This window comes from Phallusia mammillata, chromosome 1, assembly GCF_965637545.1.
Source record: "Phallusia mammillata chromosome 1, kaPhaMamm4.hap1.1, whole genome shotgun sequence".
Lineage (NCBI taxonomy): Eukaryota > Metazoa > Chordata > Ascidiacea > Phlebobranchia > Ascidiidae > Phallusia > Phallusia mammillata.
The window spans coordinates 5,155,596-5,176,141 of NC_137252.1; the positions used below are offsets into that span (position 1 = coordinate 5,155,596).

The window sequence follows — 20,546 nt, forward strand, 5'->3', positions numbered from 1 at the left end:
TTCGAATAAACCCCAAGCGTGTATTCGTATTCATGAATACTTCGTACTTTTGGAGATGTAGCAATTCGAATTGTATTCGAATTTATAGTTCTAGTTATTTGTATTCACGAATTGTTCAGTTGTTGTAAGAAGCAAACAATTCGAATAGCATTCGAATGCACCGATTCGGATATTTGCAGTTGCGGAAAATAAAAGAAATAAAAGCGCCCTGAAACTTAAAAGGTATTCGATCAAAAAGTAACATGGGTTTATGAATTGCAAATTTATTGGTAAAAATGTAAACCAACGAGCATTGAATTGCCACATTAGCTTGACTGACTTAAATCTCCGTTTATAAATTTCCCCAAATTTACATGAGGTGTTTGCTTCATGAACACGCCACACCTGTCATGTGCTGAAAACAACTTAATGTTGCAAGCTTTGTAACACAATTCCATTTATGTAACGTCACAATTTAACTTCTGTGTGTCATTGTTTCGCAACATAAACAAAAACTTGTCAAATCAGGTCACATTCTCTGCCAATTTAAATTGTATTCGAATCTATTTGGCAAAAATATGTAGCAAAATATTCTCGACTACTCCTAGTCTGGAGGTAATCGACAATTCGAATTGTATTCGTAAAAATGTAGTCATGTATTCGATTTTATGTATCTTACGTTGCCAAAGGCTGAAAACAATTCGAATTGTATTCGTAAAAATATAGTCATGTATTCGATTTTATGTATCTTACGTTGCCAATGGCTGACAACAATTCGAATTGTATTCGTAAAAAATATCGTGTATTCGAATTTGGAAGTTCGTAGGTTGGCAAAAACCTACAACAATTCGAATTGTATTCGAATTAATTTACTCAAGCTTTTGTATTCATGAATTGTTGGTTCAAAAGATAACATCAACTATTCGAATTGTATTCATGCACTATCGAACGAAAGCCAAAATCATTCGAATACAGCACGAAGGTGGCAAAACATATATTCGAATGCATTCGAATACGAATGACAAATACGAATTCCCCCATGTCTGGTCATAATACCTGATACTGACTAACTCTCAGGCACAATGAACTTTGGGCTTTCGCAACACTCTTTGTCTCGTTGCAGTGCTTTCACATGCATGCCATATCACTAAGTCTACAAACATCTGACGTACCCCAATTCATCTTACTTTAATGTCCGTTGAATGTTTGCTAAGCCCGCTTGTGTAAACGTATGTGCGCTGGTTTTAAAGCAAACGAAAAAGCTCGTTTAAGTTGTGGCATCATAAAACCAATCCAACCAAAGCAGTTAATGGTGTTTAGGCAGCCAATCGTCTGTATGCTTTGTATTCTGGTTGTGTGTTCAAACGTTTGCTTATGTTTTCGTGCTGGGAGCAAGTAAATTTCTCTTTTGCTCTAACTTTAATCCAGATTCTAGCCTGGCTGGGGTCTACCTTTGTTTATTTTTACTGCACCCTGACCGAAGTCGACATGCTAAGATTGGCAAGCTTACTTTACTATTGCGTTTTTTTGCTTTTAGTTTATTTCTTGCTTCGATCCCTACCTATCTTTCTTACACAAACTTTCAGACACCAACCGTTTTATTTTTGACACTATATTCTTGTTTGCATTAAACATCATTAACACATGGATAGTGGGTCCCCACAAAATGTAACGACCAACATCCATAAACAATAATAACATGATGAACAAAATTCGTTATGATACAAAAACAATCTATTAAGAATATGCATTGATTACTGTGATTTTTTTCAGACGCAAGTGTGTAAAAACGTAATTAGAGCCTAAAGTACCGATAAAGTTGATTAAACTACAATACGAAAACTGTTTTTCCATACAACTATCTATAATTTCAATGTTAGTATTAAATTTAAATTATACACATTCTGTATTTAAACCGGTACAACTGGTTGAAGAGTTGTAGCAGCAGAAGGACATGAAACACAACGATCGAGTATTGTCTTTTTACTTTATCCCATGCTTCTGTGTCACCATCGTCAATATCAAACATGGCGTCCACGATTCCAGGAAAAGCTGTGTTGCCGTAAGTGTCATGTTGACTGGGCGCTGGTATAACGTGTCTGAAATACAGCAAAACATATTTCTGTCAAGGCTACTGAATTGCCTGAGGTGGTATTTTTACAACCAGTAAGTTTTACCTGTAAGCAGTTCTTCCAGGTAATGGATTCTGATCAATGAAAGCTCTTTCCAGTTGCATCAGTTGATCGTTTACTACTCTCACTGCTGCAAAGCTAAACAAGAAAAAAAATTTGCGTGTAGACACAACATTTGGCGTTCCCCACATTAGCTTACTCGATTTTATCCAGATTGTCGATTCTTGTGTGTAATTCTTTTGCCGATAAGGAGAATCGTTCAATGGCGTTTTCCAACTGAGCTGTTGAAATTAAAAAATTTTTGTATCTTATATTAATGCAAGACCTATTGAGAGTAGATGTTCTCGTTTCGAATTAGTGTCGTTGGGGTAACCGATGTTTTACCTAAATCAATCTCATGGTTTTGCATAGATGCTCCATAATTGGTTTTCAAAGCATCAAACTTATCTTTCAGGTCGTCGCCATAAGATGTGGCATCAAATGGCAAAATGGTCGATTCCGCCAATCGTCTTCCAGTTTCTGCCCACAATCTTGCCATCGCCTGTCCCCACGAGTAATTAGGATCAACAAACTTTGTTACGTAGTTGAATGTTTCGTACACCGAGTGGTAGACAGGATAGGGGAAAATTCTGCTGCTCTATTAAAAGCAACAAAATCAGCTATCAAAAGAATGCAACATGTTGATATACTACTTCTGGTAGTAGTTAAGATGAACATGAATACATAACTGAGATCAGCCCTGAAGCCTTTAATGGGCCTGGCGTACTGTGATTAAAAAATGTGTGTACCGTGATTGCTGGTCTGCATTGACGGTTCAGGGCTGATCCCAGTTATGTATTTATGTTCATCTTAACTGATACTAGTCAATCTGGCGATCCCCCATTACGAAGTCGACATGTGCAGCATACGAGACAAGCAACGGTGCTTGTGATTTGACTTTTGGCGCATGTTTCACTGACCCTGCGGAGCTCAGTTGGTAGAGCGCGAGTCCCGGAAAGACTCTTGGCGTGGGTTCGAATCCCACCACAGGCTAGATTTTTCTAGCCTACGCCTTGCCATATGGTGGTAAATATTTTTTTAAGATGTAATATTTTGAAATGTACAATTAAAAAAAAACTAGTGTACAAAAGCTATTATGCAAGTGCAAAGTTCATCCATCACTAAAATGCTTGCTTCAACTGGTACACTTCTTTTCAAACCAAGTTTGCCGCAAGATTTACTTACTGGGTCGTTAATGTTATGCAGCCACAAGGCTGAAACACCGATGGCTTGAAGGAATGTTGTAAAATCACTTCCAGAACCCAATGAATCGAATCTATGCAGAAAATCAATGACATTAAGACACGAAGGCTTTAGACTAGAGTACCCAAATGCACAGTTGTATTTTGTATTATCGTAAAATTGTGCTTTTTGCTTTTGCTTTCCGTGTGACCAATAAAAAAGCTGCTGAAAGGATATTTGCACCGGTGCATATTAACAAAAAGCAAAAAAAGTCTTGTCCCTTTATAAAAATGTGGTGTTAGGCAAAGTCTCTGCTAGTTATTTAATGCAACAAAGATCCGAACGTAACTTAAAATTGCAGCTGTAACGTGTTGATGGTAAATAATAAAGATATTGGTTTGTAAATTGGCACGCAAACCTCGGGTTTGTTCTATCTTGATTTGGAACCCGGTTCACCCAGGTATCGTAAACCGTTTTCCGGCCAGCAGCAACTTCTTCCTTATCCGGATTTGGAACGACTTTTGCAACATCAAATATAAGGTTACGCAAACTCGGAACGCCTGCGCCATTAAACGAAAAGTTTCCACGTATTGGGGCGTCCACGTTGATGTAGGTGATTGCCCTGGCTTGTAGCTCTTTCTGCGTTTCCTGTATATAAGTGCAAAAATAGAAAATCGAATAAGAAATGTGAGTGTGGCCACAAACACGACTTGGCGTTAGATCTAATGTGCGCTTGACTGGTGTCGTGTATATTTATAAGCTTTAAAAATAATATTGCAAACACACACTGTGTCACATATAACTTATGTGTGGTTGAGAAAGCTGCAGCAAAAAATTTCTCCGTTGTTTAAGCAAGAATAATTTTGCCTCACCTCAACCCATTCAGTTGATCCAATCAGTCCATACTCTTCAGCTCCCCAACTACAAAACACCAGAGTTCTTCTCGGTCTCCATCCTTCCTTCAACATCTTCCCGAAAGCTCTGGTCATCTCCAACATCACTGCTGTTCCACTAGAGGGATCAATTGCTCCGAAAACCCACGCGTCTCTATGGTTACCGAAGATAGCGATAGCGATCTGCAACAATGAGTAAAGTTATCTTACTCAAAACCGAACTATTTACAGACCGTGGCAACTTGGTTAAATACCTGGTTCGTAGCTTCCACGAATATACCCGATGACGTTATGAATCTTAGCCACTTCGTTCTCAGTGTTCACAGACATCTTCATCATGCTGTGATGAACAAGTGCAGAAAGTTACCTCCTTTCTACGTTTGATTGACATTTCTAGGCATTACACTAACCAACACATTAGAAACAGGCGGATATATTCGTGGAAGCTACGAACCTGGTATTTAACCAAGTTGCCACGGTTTGCAAATGTTTATATTTAGAGTAAGATAACTTTACGTATTGATGCAGATCGTTACGTGATCTTCGGTAACCATAGAGACGCGTGGGTTTTCGGAGCAATTGATCCCTCCAGTGGAACAGCCGTGATGTTGGAGATGACAAGAGCTTTCGGAAAGATGTTGAAGGAAGGATGGAGACCGAGAAGAACTCTGGTGTTTTGTAGTTGGGGAGCTGAAGAGTATGGACTGATTGGATCAACTGAATGGGTCGAGGTGAGGCAAGAAGGTTTGAAATGTTGTAAAAACGAAATTAGCCTCCCTGTTCTGAATCCCATACCTAACTCTAAGCGTTTAAAGACTTAAAGGTTATTTATATACGTCTTTTTAAGCATGACACCGACCAACTACATTTTATGTCACATGTCACATTTATTTGTACATTGTATGTTTTATTATCTTTCCATTAAAACTACTAGAGATGTTGTATGTTGTGAACACATTCTATGTCAGAAAAACAGCCTGACGTTGTCACCATTAGTGAAAGCGTCGTAGTAGATATGTGGTTTATATGGGCTAGTATGTGGGAGAAAAGAAAATTGTTTTGGAGCAACAGGCAACTATAAAGTCCATGTCTAGTGTTTCAAAGTTTTTCCTATTCGAGACTATAATTAGTTGGGTTAGATTTACATCCAAACAGGAGGATACCATTCAAATAGTGACTCTTATACTGTAGTCTTTTCTACTTTTGTGCAGGAATTGCAGAAGGAGCTACAAGCCAGAGCGGTCACCTACATCAACGTGGACGCCCCAATACGTGGAAACTTTTCGTTAGAGGGCTCAGGAGTTCCGAGTTTGCGTAATCTCATTTTCGATGTGGCGAAAGTCGTTCCGAATCCGGATAAGGAAGAAGTTGCTGCTGGCCGAAAAATGGTTTACGATACCTGGGTTGACCGGGTCCCAAACCAGGATGGAACAAACCCTAGGTCTGGATACAATTAAACCTGATTATTTGACAATCGAACGTTTACTGCTACAATGCTATTTCCGCAACAAAGGTCCTTTGATAGCATGTCGCCTAAAAACGTTACTAAATTAAGCAAATCGCAAATACATGTGTTGCCCACTACTTACTTTTTTGCGATTGAAACAGAAAGTTTTACCTCGCGTCTAAATGTACGCTCAAGCACGGAAGTAGCTCAAATAACTGGTGACAATTTATTGTATCTTGCAGGAATAAAGCTTTAGGTTAAAAAAAACGAAATTCGCCTTTAACGTTTTTTTAAGCTGATGGTACCTAAAACATCCAAAGTGCTTGAAATTCTCTTATTGTGTAGTTTCGGCTCATTGGGATCTGGTAGTGACTTTACGACGTTTCTCCAAGCTGTCGGAATTTCGTCTGTGTATTTACGTAACATATACGATCCAGTAAGTTCAACGATTCTCATGGTAAACCTACTGTGTAAATACGGACCCAAACTGCAGTAAATAAGCCTGAGATGTATGCCCAAATATTTACAGCAAGCAACGTCGCAGTAAAATTTATGTCACAAAGCGTTAGTTGCTGTAATAGCTATAATTGCCGGTTCAATGTTTCAACTAAGCGTATTATAGGCAGCTCTGAAATAGGTTTTTGTTACTTACCCGCCCTATTTCATGTTCCCAAACAAAATAAGCAGTGTTAACAGTGTAAATATATACTTTTACTGAATTAAGTGATAAATCCGATATGTGCACACAACTAGGTATATCAAACAACGTCACAGAAACATTCATATTATGAATCGTTAGTTTCTGGTAGCATCACTGGTTGAGTGTTTTAACCAAACCTGTTGTGAAAATACATCGTAAAAAAAGATTTTCATCACCTCATAGACCCATTTCAGGACCTCAGAATAATAATAAATGTGTCTACCTTTGACAAAAACGATTTTACAATTAACAGGATATCGGGTTGGGATCCTATCCTGTCTACCACTCGGTCTACGAAACATTCAGCCTCGTTACAAGGTTTGTGGATCCTGATTACTCATGGGGACAGGCAATGGCGCGATTGTGGGCAGAAACTGGAAGACGATTGGCGGAATCAACTATTTTGCCACTTGATGCTACTGTTTATGCTGAATATTTACAAGATAAATTTGATTCTTTGAAAAATAATTACGATGTATCAATGCAGAATCAAGGCATTGATTTAGGTAGGAACTTGTTTCAAAAATTTTTGTTGTGATTTTCAAAAACATTTGATATTTAAGCAGAATTAATTTTCTAGCCGTTGAGATATTGTCCTTGATTTTAACAGGACAATTGGAAAATGCCATTGCTCGCTTCACATCCTCGGCAAAAGAGTTACACACAAGAATTGACCATATTGATAAGACAGAGTAGGCTAAATGTGTGCTCTTTTCGGACAACTGTTTTTTACATTTTACTTTCTCTTATTCTCAGACCTTCAGCAGTGAGAGTAGTAAACGATCAACTGATGCAACTGGAAAGAGCTTTCATTGATCAGAATCCATTACCTGGACGAACTGCTTACAGGTAAAAACTATTTCGTTCTAAAACGACAACTTAAAAACTAGAAACGAAATTTTACCGACCAATATTTCCAAAACGGAAAAAGTAACATTATGAACAAAACCAAAAAAAAACGCAACCTTGCTAAGATTCGAACCCATAACTCTAATAATTTGTGTGCACATTTCAGACACGTTATATCAGCTCCCAGTCAACACAACACTTACGGCAACACAGCTTTTCCTGGAATCGTGGACGCCATGTTTGATATTGACGATGGTGACACAGAAGCATGGGATGAAGTAAAAAGACAATATTCGATCGTTGTGTTTCATGTGCTTTCTGCTGCTGCAACTCTTAAACCAGTTGTACCGGTGTGAAAACCGAACGTTTTGTATTAAAACTGATTGTTTACCAATTGTTGTTGTAAAATAATGGAAATTAAACTTAATTACGTATCAAATATTTTTTCGTGGTATGATCAATTTATCATCACAGAAAAGTAAATGTTTTAATTGAATAAACTTACAATTAAATGTATTCCAAACTTATTGGGTTTTTAATGACAAATTTAAATGAAAACTTTGAAGTTTCCTGTCACAATGTGAAAAACTACAAAACTTAAAGCAAACAAATATGTTATTGCCAGAGTTACTAAAAGCTGTTTTATCAAAGATAAGCTTAAAGTGCAAATTTTAAACTAGTTACAATTCCCCTACAGGGCAGAAGGCATTCCTTGTGTCGCCCAGTACCTACATGCAAGGTTCAAGTGTTTGCGTAGTTTTGAGGAAAAAATCCAAACACTAGACACAATGGCGATTTTGACCCTGGATAAACAGCAAGGCCTTTAATGCGAGTTGTGCAAACATTTGAGTCGAGACGTTGGCTTTTTGTTTGTCGTTTGCCACAGGATGGTTAGACAGTGGCATGTGGTTCATAGCAGCAAATGCATGTTGGACGCCTTGTGTGTAGAAAGTTGCTGGTAGCAAGTAACTCGAATGTTCTGGCATTAGGTCCAGGGATATTTACAAATTTGTTTAAACTAAATACAAAATTATCTTGGCAAGACAATTTTTTAGGTAATAATAAAAAAGGGCAATAGTAAATGTTTTATGTTTTATGTTTTATGGTAATAATTGTTGATACTTTTTAAGAATGTTCACTAAAGAGTTGTAACGGTTACCTGCTTTAGGTTATTGTGAGATGACGAAATATTATTATGTTTTGGGGGAAAGAAACAAAAGTACATCTGTTTGCGACAGAAAATGCTGAACTGTAGATTATAAATGTTGTGAAAATTACAGTAAAATAAACAACAGCAAAATTGTAGTAACTAAAGAAAATGTCGAAGTTGATGTGCATTACAAAAAAAAAATTTTAAACCTTTTTATTACGGTGGTAGAAAATAAACAGAATGTCGAAATCTCGGATTGCCATATTCTGCGTAATAACTGCAATCGTTGGTGTCGGTATTGGTGTTATTATCGGTTACTTCAGTTATCCATCTGCCGGTTGTGGACAACCAGTGGAAGATGCTTCGATCCAGAAGAGACTCATGGATGAAATGAAGAGCGAAAACATCAAGAATAACCTGGAGTAAGTTGTGTTTGTGAACTCGCATAATTTAGAAGGCCTTAAATACCAAACAGTTCTGCATTGGAAACTGTGTGTGGATACAAAGGTAACAATGTAACAATTACAATTCAGTTTTGTTGCAGCACATTATACGATTTTCTATGTAGTATTGACTAAAGCACAGCTTCAGATTGCTCACAATATTCTTCAGTGTACAGAGGGAGCTTACCTGTATACCCAGAAAAATGAAGTACAATGCTGCGCATTAACTGGTATTTGTCGACACAACGTGCACATACAATGCTGCTCAATTCTAATGTTGCCCCCAGCGGTCGTCAGTGTACTTAGGAGCTTGTATGTGTGCCCAGACACATTAAAACCTAAGTTGCGCATAAACTGGTGCTTGTAGACACAACGCCGGCATATAATGCTGCTGACAGTGGTTCTTGAGGTAATTATGAAGCTTGTGTGTATACCCAGACACATAAATTCAAGTTGCACAAAAACTGGTGCTTGTCGCCATGTCCGTGCAAAGCATGTACATCTCCAGTTGCTCACAGTGGTTCACTTTTCGGTAACCAGATAGGTACACTTTTCAGTTTGTTGTCCAGACACATAAAACAAAAAGGAAAACTGCATTAGACTTGTGCGTTGAGTGGAATTGTACTGTTATACCAATTTTCATTAATAGTTGAATTTCCAACTCGCTTGTTTTACAGCAAATAGCCAAACATATAAGCACAAAATGTAAATTCGCAGAATCCTGACGAAACGACCCCACATCGCTGGTCGTGACGTAGATGAAGTGGATCTGGTGAATTTGATCAAATCTAGATGGGAAGAAGATGGAATGGATTCGGTTCAAGTACCCGAATACGACGTCCTTCTATCATATCCGAAACAAAACGACTCCAACTACATCGCGGTGTTGCTAAGCAACGGAACCGAAACCGATATTTCGCAACGGAAAGAACTTGTCCTAGATCCGGAACAAAATGACCCGGATGTTGTTGATCCTTTTAACGCATACTCGGCAGCAGGAGAGCCAAAGGTTAGACGTGAAAGTTACTTTTTACCTTGTTCAAATTAGCCACTTCAAATGAGTTTGCTTGACAATAATAGCATCATAGTGTGTTTAAATTTATGATTCCTGATTTGTGTTTGGACACACAACAGCATAAAGGAGGTGTGATGAGATCATGGGTTATTAACCTTTTTACATATCAGCACCCCTTTAATTCATCAATCAGTTCTTGTAGCCCGGTTGTATTTTTAATACTAATATTTTCTCGCATCATCCATGAATAGGTCTTATACTTAGGTTAAGAACCAATGGTTCGATGCTGAAAAATGCTGTCGATTCTAGTCAGGTTGCAGAGTTGTTAATTAGGGATGGGCTGAGCCGAGAACACTCGGTCATTGTTGTTCTTAGATATCCTTTCGAACACAAGTTTCGTGCGTTAGTAGGGCATGAATGTGCAAATTTAATACTCGTGTTAGTTTGGCCGAGTACCGAAAATAAAAAATACACACTTATCGGGCCTGAACGGCTTAATACCCGGTCGCTCGTGACGTATGGGACCTTGGAAAGTTACTAAACTATCGTAGAATTGGAAATGTTTATGGCGTCAGAATGCACCGAGTGCACTAAACAGAACATTTGCAGTTTGGCCCATGACTAATGCAACGGCATTGAACATTTGTTTTCCACGCTGTCAACGTTTTTTGCAGGACGATTTGATTTACGTAAACTTCGCCACAATTGAAGATTTCATGAACTTAAATCGAACATTGAAAATTGATACTAAAGGAAAGGTTTGCATCGCGAGATATGGAAGAATTTTTCGTGGTGACAAAGGTACTGATTAGACATCTTTTTCCTTCTCATGATTAACACCGCCGTGTTTTATCATAGCTGAACTTGCACAAGAATATGGATGCATTGGTCTCATCTTATATTCTGATCCTGCTGATTACACTGTTCCTTGGGCGGGAGTTTATCCCGATGACTGGTACTTACCCGGGACAGGGGCTCAACGTGGGACCTTGTGGACAGACAATGGTGATCCCCAGACCCCGAATTACCCCTCAATAGGTTTGCATTACAATATTATGTTGATGTATGTTGAAATTTCCAGCTACTTGGCTTTTTTCGTAGGATATAGGGTAGCCACTTTACCGCACTTCAGTTTGTTGGGAGCAACAAGCTGAAAAGCCATGTCTTGCCAACCTGTTTCGTGTCACAACTGGGCATTAACGACAGGAGAACGTGCTCACAATCTTTATTAGCTCATACGGCCGATATCTCGTCACCAGCTGCACTGATGAGACCATATTGGTCGAAACAGTGTGCACTGTCTGTAGCTTATTATGTATTGGCTTGATGCTCTTATATTTATTAACAATGTCTCGATCATTAACACCATATGAAAAGTGTTCTGTGTTTAGCAAGTGCTTGGCGAAAACCGATTGATCAAATCCGTCTCCCGAAAATCCCGGTAACCCCGATCGGTTACGATGATGCGGTGAAGTATTTGTCGAAACTTGATGGAGATGAAGTGGAGGAATCGTGGAGGGGAGGACTCAACATCACTTACAGATATGGACCAGGATTTGCTGCTCCTCATCAAACGAGGTTAGAAACTGCCATATACCACCTAAAAAGCACTAGGCTAAATGAGTGTTTGTGCCGTAATATTACTACAACCTTCATTAGCAAAGATCAAAAGCCGGCAAACTTTTTCACGTTTCTCATCAGTTTAAGCCACATAGCGTCAAAATATAACCTGTGTTTGATGCATGTAACTTATTAAATCCTTCGTTGCTAATTTTATTAAGAGAAAAGGGTGGTTTTGCCCAAAAAAGGTACTCCTATGCCGGAAGTAATAGATGTAACTCTGGTTATGTTCCTAACGTTCTGCTCAGGCCTCTCTACCCGAAAATAGTTGTGGACAAACAAGGCTGAAAGTCAATAGTTCCAGATGTACCTGCTGTATACACAAACTACAAGGCTTTATTCTGGTATTTATAGCCCATTAATACACTTTTTTGCTGCAGCAAAATCAAGATGTCCGTGAAAACTGAAAATAAAGTGGAAACGACACGCAACGTCATCGGGTACATTCGTGGAAGCTACGAGCCAGGTAAGAAAAATAATTAATATATGAAAAACTCATGAACAAAGTGACGTGAAGAGTAAGTGCTGGTTAATATTAAAAGCCGCCATCATTGAAAAAAGAAATAGTAAAAGTAAGACAAAAATAAACTACCAGCTTCTAAATTTCTCTTTAGATCGTTACGTGATCTTCGGTAACCACAGAGACGCGTGGGTTTTCGGAGCAATTGATCCCACCAGTGGAACAGCAGTGATGTTGGAGATGACCAGAGCTTTCGGGAAGATGTTGAAGGAAGGATGGAGACCAAGAAGAACTCTGGTGTTTTGTAGTTGGGGAGCTGAAGAGTATGGACTGATTGGATCAACTGAATGGGTCGAGGTGAGGCAAGAAGGATAAAATCGAATTTAGAGGCTAGTTGAAATCGAAGTTCTTCGCACTTTCACACACAAAGAGCAAAAGACCAATTTTACTGGAAGAATTAAAATGTATAAGATCATATGACCCGGTGCTACACCTGTCTTAGTAGTGGAGCACATTAATTTTTAGCGATTCATAATAATCTATGTTAAAAATAGAAGTATTTCGAGACACTTCAGACCTATTAAAAGCATACACATGTGGATGCAAAGACAACCATTTTTTTCCAACATTGCTCATTGTTGCAAATAGCTATCCAATTAGCTTTTTGTGATCGGTAGGAACTCCAGAAAGAGTTACAAGCCCGTGCTGTTATTTACATTAATGTGGACGCGTCTGTGGTGGGAAACTTCACATTGAATGGTGCTGGAGTTTTTAGTTTGAGCGAAGTCGTCTACCAAGTTGCCAAATCTGTTCCCAACCCCATCCCGAGTCAGATCGAAATGGGAAGAGATACTGTGTACGATTCCTGGGTCAAACATGACCCTGACGACAAAAATGAAAAACCAAAGTAAGGTTTCCAACTTGGCATAGGCTTTCTTTGTATGTTGTTGAAACATGCTTTTTTATTGATTCAGTTTAAAACTCTCAAAATAATTTGTGTGCAATTACTTCACTGTTAGCATAAATTAGTTCTTGCTTCCAGGCATAATCTAGAAACGAGAATTGCTCATCCATCAGTTTTATTGCACACAACTAACGTTTCGATGTCTCATACGAGACAACTTCGTCAGAAAATGGCATATCTTAAATGAAAACTGGTCCTGCAAAAGCAATATTTGTTTGGGCATTTTTCATATAAGAGATTCACTAAAATTAAATTGCTATGACGCTACTTAACTTTAACTTAACATGCAGCTCGAACATTGACTAGTACAATTATAAAAGACTCCCAGCGTTCGAACATTGAGATTACTTACAGCAATGAACCAAATTACAACAAGACTACGAAATGATGCAAACGGTTTCTTTGTTTGTTTTTTCAAATGCTCTTGTTTTTGTTTCTTTAGATTCAGCTCGCTTGGTTCCGGCAGCGATTTTACTTCTTTTCTGCAAATAATCGGAATTTCATCAGTCGATCTTTTCTACACGTACAACCGGGTACGTACTAATACAAAATTTGTTATTTAATTAGTCATAATTTTAACATACAAAACACCGAAACTTAGCATAGGTGTGCCCCTCAGGTTATTTTGAACTAGGTATATGATATGAACTTGACCTGTTAAAAATATTGGGTGATGGAGTCCATGGCGGCAAAGCGCCCTGGCCCTTCCAAACGATCCTTACGGCAAGGTAAAGCAACGCCGATAGAAGAACAATAAACAAATCACGTTCAAAAGGATTAATTCTCAGCCTGCCTTAAAATTATTTATTTCTCTAAGAAAATAAATGTATGTGTAGTGTAGCTCAGAGATTTTTCTAGCGTGCTATGTCTTGCAATATGTGGGAATGCTTAGTGACTTCGGCATTACGCCTTCAATAGACCTGGCGTTTTATGGTTGTTGCATCAATGTGCCGTGATCACTGGTGTGCAGTACAGACGCTTCCAGGACTGAAACCAGGAGTATACATCTTACAAATTCGAAAATAAACGTAGATGCAACTATTTATACGACCATTACACCCTGATTTACATGTCTGTTGTAAACCTCAGAGCATCGGTCTGGCATCCTATCCTGTCTACCACTCGGTGTACGAAACATTTAGCCTAGTTACAAATTACGTCGATCCTGATTACTCCTGCCACCTAGCGATGGCTCGATTGTGGGCTGAACTGGGAAGAAGGATGGCTGAGTTCACTGTTCTGCCCATCGATGCTCGTTTGTACGGGACAGACTTGAAGGTCAAATTTGACGCACTCAAAGTCAACTTCGGGGATAAGATGACAGCCCAAGGAATTGAACTAAGTCGGTTTAAGTTATAATCGTAATTGGCGCTTTACACAGAAACATTTTTGCTAATAAATTTTGTCATGTTTTCCCAATAAATTCTATTTTGTAGTTCTTCATAATTAATTAACAAAAAGTCTGATATACATGTGACTGTTGCAATAACAGTAATACAACAAAATGTATCATTTAGGTCAGTTGGAAAACGCCATTGCCCAATTTAGTACATCAGCTGATGAGCTGCATTCCCGAATTGACAAGCTTGATAAGACTGAGTAAGTTGATTACGTACAAAAAAAGTAATTTAAATGTTGTTGTTTTTGCTAATTTAAAACAACATGACAGAAGCTTGAATTTATATCAGCTAGCTATGTTCAATGACGATTACTTATTCTTTTCAGTCCATCAGCTGTGAAAGTAGTAAACGATCAACTGATGCAACTGGAAAGAGCTTTCATTGATCAGAATCCATTACCTGGACGAACTGCTTATAGGTAAAACCGAATTGCTTCAAAACACAACCTTGCTAAGACTTCAACCCTTACACTTCGTTTGCACATTGCAGACACGTTATATCAGCTCCCAGTCAACATGACAGTTACGGCAACACAGCTTTTCCTGGAATCGTGGACGCCATGTTTGATATTGACGATGGTGACACAGAAGCATGGGATGAAGTGAAAAGACAATATTCGATCGTTGTATTTCATGTCCTTTCTGCTGCTGCAACTCTTAATCCAGTCGTGCCGGTGTAGAAACCTAGATATCTAACTGGAGTCATTATTGCAATAATTTTAAAAATCTATGACCATTTTCAAAAGTATAGCATTTTGACAATTTTAAAGGTAGATTATAGTCATCATGTAATCATAGTTGCCTATATCTCTTTAATTATTATTTTTTAAATTAGTTGGTTATATTCAGTTCACAAATAATATGGTACAATGCTGATTTTGCACTTTTCAATAGAAAATTGTATTGAAAATGCGTGACAAAAAACCAAACCGAAACCTTTCTAGCGTTGATTAATCAAAGCAGCGGACAGGTTAAAAGAGTAACTGTTGGTCGTGCAACAGATTCCGAACAAACTAAGGTGGTCCACACTTGATAATAAGCTGGTAAAAATCCACATAACTTACAACTTTGAAGCAGGTCTTCTTCGAAATAAAAGTATTTTATGGTGGTGTAAATATGTAAAGAGGTATAGCCTACCCAAGACTTTCAGTCTAACTTCCGAGTACGAATATCGTTCATGGTTTCAAATCTGCACGTAGGTCAGCAGCCACAGACCGTTATCCTTTCGCAGTGTAAAGTTGTTGTTGTTTTTCACGGGGTTCGAACACTGGACGCTCGCGGGGACGAATCCCGATCAGTTTTTATGTCTGTATATAGGTCAGGCGAGCTAGACCAATAGGCCAAGTTCAAGCCCAGCGTAAAATATATAAATAAGCGAAGAAAAGAAGGTTTTATGGCGGCTTCTAGTGGTTAGGCCAGGAAACAATGCCAAAAGGGCAAAACATAAGCGTAATACAGGGGCACCTACTAAGTTCATCCAATAAGCACCTTTTTTGACAAAACAACTCCATGGCTCTAATAGAGTCCGTGTCATAATGACTGGTGAGTTGTAACAAATTGCCCGCACTGAACATTTGTCATTTCAATGAAGGATTGTCCAATTGTTACATATTTTTGAGCTGAATAATGCGCCTGATGCTAGTTTTCTGCAATCTGGCAAAATGTGGCTAGAATCAAATACGAATTATACTTGTAGTTGAGCATATTTGGTAAGAAACAAAGCAAAATCACTTTGTGTTATGCACATGTGCGGTTCGCGATCCAATTTTGACATTTCTAATTGGCCCTACAGTAAGAAAGGTTGCCCACCCCTGGTTTAGACCGATACCCGCTTTGTGTTGGCAAGGATTTGAATTACGCGATAATGAATCGATTTGTCTCAGAAGAAATACCTTGATGCATGGCCAATTGCCATCAGAGATCTAAAACTCTTTATATATTACTAAAATGTCTTTAAAAATTGCTTTCACTAATCCATGCCTTCATAACGGAATGAAACTTTTCAAGCGCCAACTTCACATGAGCTTGTGACACGCCATTGTAAAACACACAGCGAACGGAGACTCCGAAAAACTTGGACATCTTGACAACCACATCGTCGTCATTGTAGCGGTTTGCCATTCTATAACAAAACTCTTGTGCAGGATTCCGGCCCTCGTATGTTGGAAGTTTCGTGTTGACGTCAAACCAGACCATGTTCGTTTCAATTTCGTCCACGTCAAAATTGATGTATTGAGGAGAATATTGGATGATTCCTTAAATTGTAGATTGAGTTGAGTTGTCGAGTTTATTTCGCTCGGTGAAAAATCGTAGTAACAGAATTGCAATAAAATATTCACCTTGCCGGAGATAGCTGCGCAATGTTGAGACGTAAAATTTTGTTAAACAACTAATGTCGTCCGTTTAATTTTTTTCATTAGTCAGCAGTAAATGTTTAAAAGCCTTACGAGTCAAAAAACACACAGGAGCTATAAAAATGTTTGTTTAAAACGGTGTCTGTGTCAGCATTTATTTAGTGCGCAAGCATATTTGTTGAATTGCCAACAAACCACATACGTTACCTTTTGCAAACGTCTTAGCATTTTCATGATCAATGTGCAGCCTTTTCACCATATCCGTGAGCGCAAGAATTCCAGCAGCTGCAATAACGCCAGATTGGCGCATAGCGCCACCCAGCGCCGTGCGGATGCGACGCGTTCTGGCAATGAACTGTTTACTCCCAACTATAACCGAACCTACAGGCGCACCAAGACTCTACAAGAGGAAACAAAATAACACAACAAATTCAATAAACTTAGACTGCTTGTTACATGCACTGTTCATACATTTGCTCTTTTGTGTGCATATATCTCATCAATATATCTTAATATTAAGAACTAAAGGCAGCTAACTACAAATGTGGCGTTTTGCCGATACGAAGCCATTATTACGCTTTAACATGATTTTATCTAACAAGATTTTTTCCTGTTGTAAACGTAGACAAAAACATACTTTGCAAATGCCGTATCTACCGTCCAAAAATACATGCGGTGAAAAGGCTAAAAAAGTTATAAATCATACACATAGAAACGGTAACGTGATGGGGACTGTCCATAATCCAAACATTTAACAAAATCAACGGTGGTGGTTTACCTTTGACAAACAAATGCTGACAGAATCAACGTATTGTGTGATTGACGACACTGGCACATTAAGACCCACAGCAGCATTTAACAACCTTGCACCATCCATGTGGATCGGGACATTCAGTTCGTTTGCCAGTTGACGGAGCTGAAGCAATGATAGACTACTAGAAGTTGAATTAATAACAACTGCCTTGTGATAAACGTTGTTGATAAGAAAAGCTGCAACAAAGTTTAATGGCAAGCCTGTTCTAAGAAAAAACATCTCTTGCTGTGAATTGTGAACTTCTTCAAATAGTTTTGGACTTCTAAGTTCTTTAAACTCTTTTTCTTTAGGGTGTAAAATATAGCCATGTATATAATTTTCACCTCTTTTATGAAGTCCATTGGTAAAATTCTCCCATTCATTGTGTTTTCAATTGCAATTAATGAGGTTTTTGATTCATGAAAATCTTTTCCATCATGAAATTTAGAACGAACATCATCCAAGCTAAATGTTCCATCTTTTCGATTTGGCAAAGCATTCATATAAACTCCACCCCACTAAAGGAAATAAAAAACAAGTATATTTCTGTGTGGTGTCAAGATGAATGTTCAAGATGAAAGAAACATGTTCTATATCAGGGATGGTGAACCTTTTTAGTTGAATGGGTCAAACATGATATAAAAATTCAGAAAGAAAACAAAGTGGGTCACATATTTTATTACATGTCAATGTCAATGAGAAGCTTGTTGCTGCATCTTTTCTGGAAGTCTTGTAATCCTAGGTAGTTTTCAGTTTAATACATGCAGCAGTCATATCTGAGCTGAGACGATTCCTGGCACTTGATTTCATGAAATTCATGTGAAAACAAGGATTCGCATGAATATGTGGAACCGAACAGCGTCAACAAAGTTACAACAAATCGTTTCAAGTTGTACGTTCAAATAAACATATCGGTTGCCTCACAATTGACTCAACAATCTCTATTTACGACAATAGGCAATCTGGCAAAAAAGTTAACTGTTGTGTTGCTTTTTAATCTTGGAAATCTGGTAACCCTACCCACAGTAATCAGTATAAATTTTTAAAACTACAAGTGGGTCACTGGAATTCACGTGGTGGATCACTTTGTGTTCACCATCCCTGTTTTATATGGTCAATATATACTTGATCAAAAAATAAATCAGAAACTGCAAGAGCTTTAAAATATTGTTTAAGCAATATGCTTGGCAACAAGCTTTATTTTCCTGTTAGATTTGTTACAAAATGTACTCGTTGGAGATACACAAAAACACAGATTAAAAGCCATGTGTTCCAAGGATTCGACATTTAGACATAAAGTTGCAGAACCTAAAGCTCAGTTATAAAAAGTTTATTTATCAGTAGCATTCCATACAGCAGTAATACAAATTTCAGTTAAAACTATAAAACAAACAAAGAGTTTCAACCTGTGCAACTCCCCCTTGTTCACGAAGATAGAGATGTGAGCTGTTACCCAACATAACTTCACTCCCTCTTTCAAAGCAATGTCCGAAAACACAAAGTAGATTTCCCATTGTACCCGTAGGAACAAAAAGAGCATCCTCCTTTCCACACAGTTCAGCCGCCAAACTTTGCAGTCCCAAATAAAAAACAAATAATCTTTGTGTTTAAACAAAAAAATGGTTTAAAATTTCACTTTTCAAAAAAATTACCAAACAAATATATACATTACATATAAAAATGACACAGCTCAGATGATACAATAAAGTCTGTGAGAGAAAACACAAAACAAGCTATAAAAACATATTTCCAAAACCCTTAGAAAACTGATCTGAAAGTCTTCAAAAACCTGGATTTGTACAATGTTTTCTTGTCATTAACCTTGGTATTGTGGTGTTTCAAGGGCATATTATACAAGACCAACTTGCTTTACTAACTTTTTTTAGATGACCTTCTGCTGCCAAAAACAACTACCGGAACAAAATTTCCAAAATTTGCGTGTTTACACCACTCAACTACAAGTGATAAGCAGCTTGATCACACAAAAACACATCACTCCTAAACCACAGGACATTTAATTAAAAACTTACTATTAACAGTTGGATCTTCCCTGTGAACATCATCCCCAACTTCTGCCTCGGCCATGGCTTTCCTCATTGCATCTGTTGGTGCTGTCAAAGTGTCACTTCTAAGATCAACAACTCGTTCAATGGAAGACATTGTTGCAAATGTATGAGCTGCAATTACGATAAAAAGCGCATAAACGAAAGATCACACTTGCTGATGGGTAGAAAATCATTTTCACATGATTTAAAAATGCAAGCAAAAGGAAGCAAAAACATTACACTTCTTCAGACAATGGATTTGGTGTCACAATGTCATGTTATGACATCATAATTGGGACAACGTGTAAGATTACCTTAAATTCAGTAATTTTTTGTACCAGTTTATATTACGAACCAACATTGTTTGTTGTGCCACAAACGAAAATAAATTAGTAATCACAACTGTCTAATGCTTGGCGTTGACTGTCTTTTTAGCAACAAATGAAATTGACAGTCTTTTTAGCAACGAATCGAGGAAAAATTATCGGGACAAAACTAAAAGCATGACAAAAATACTGCTATAATTGTTATTGAAATAATTGTTGTAATTGCTTTAGTTACTATTATCAAATTTAATTGGAACTTGTATCAATTGTGCAGTCAAATACGTACCTACCATGTAAAGGAAGTGATGAATATGCAAAAACTGGACGTAAAAGAGTCGATGCAAAAGTTCTGTCATTTCCCTCTGGCACAATATTTGAAACATTGCATTTGGAACTGTGTTTGCTTGAAACAGAAAACGCAAAAACAGAGAAATTCGTCTTGGCGTTTAATTGCCGAATAAACACATTAAAAACTCGAACAGAAGCCATACTTTCGCAGACCTGTCGTTTAAAATAGAAAGGAAAATAGGGTGAAAGCAAGAATTGAAATTATCAGCAGTGCCAACTGCAAAGTAAATTAGAGACTTTTCTTAAGTGCAATGATGCACGATGAGGGGCAGTCCCTTTTAGCTTTTAATCGACAAAAATCAAAATATTTTTTAATATTTTACTAAAAACATTGCACTAAAAAGTAGAAAAATAAGCTGACTAGACCAACTTTGAGCAATAAAAAGTAGCTTTTTAAAGGTCATGTAC

General features: G+C 37.8%; 3 protein-coding genes and 1 pseudogene across 3 annotated transcripts; 2 read left to right on the plus strand and 2 right to left on the minus strand.

Annotated features, from left to right (window-relative positions):
* Window positions 1-1,889: 1,889 nt before the first annotated feature.
* Window positions 1,890-4,321, minus strand: LOC145218337 (glutamate carboxypeptidase 2-like; annotated as a pseudogene).
* Window positions 4,322-4,416: 95 nt separating this feature from the next.
* LOC145218423 (N-acetylated-alpha-linked acidic dipeptidase 2-like) lies at window positions 4,417-7,723 on the plus strand. The gene is made up of 9 exons (XM_080085857.1): window positions 4,417-4,420; window positions 4,623-4,682; window positions 4,754-4,956; window positions 5,437-5,666; window positions 6,018-6,108; window positions 6,626-6,878; window positions 6,983-7,064; window positions 7,129-7,221; window positions 7,388-7,723. The coding sequence occupies exons 1-9, from the start codon at window positions 4,417-4,419 to the stop codon at window positions 7,575-7,577; spliced, it is 1,206 nt and encodes a 401-aa protein (XP_079941983.1). The 3' UTR covers window positions 7,578-7,723.
* An 849-nt stretch (window positions 7,724-8,572) lies between these two features.
* Window positions 8,573-15,212, plus strand: LOC145220575 (N-acetylated-alpha-linked acidic dipeptidase 2-like). Its single transcript, XM_080087790.1, has 13 exons — window positions 8,573-8,793; window positions 9,532-9,823; window positions 10,504-10,630; window positions 10,688-10,867; window positions 11,221-11,407; window positions 11,830-11,915; window positions 12,064-12,266; window positions 12,587-12,816; window positions 13,316-13,406; window positions 13,963-14,215; window positions 14,391-14,472; window positions 14,599-14,691; window positions 14,763-15,212. The coding sequence occupies exons 1-13, from the start codon at window positions 8,612-8,614 to the stop codon at window positions 14,950-14,952; spliced, it is 2,196 nt and encodes a 731-aa protein (XP_079943916.1). The 5' UTR covers window positions 8,573-8,611; the 3' UTR covers window positions 14,953-15,212.
* Window positions 15,213-15,950: 738 nt separating this feature from the next.
* On the minus strand, window positions 15,951-20,313 carry LOC145220594 (L-allo-threonine aldolase-like). The gene is made up of 7 exons (XM_080087804.1): window positions 20,081-20,313; window positions 19,450-19,596; window positions 18,826-18,998; window positions 17,764-17,937; window positions 17,405-17,542; window positions 16,834-17,026; window positions 15,951-16,527 (listed from the first exon to the last, which is right to left on the minus strand). Exons 1-7 carry the CDS (start codon window positions 20,277-20,279, stop codon window positions 16,226-16,228), a joined length of 1,326 nt encoding a protein of 441 aa, XP_079943930.1. The 5' UTR covers window positions 20,280-20,313; the 3' UTR covers window positions 15,951-16,225.
* Between the last annotated feature and the right edge of the window lie 233 nt (window positions 20,314-20,546).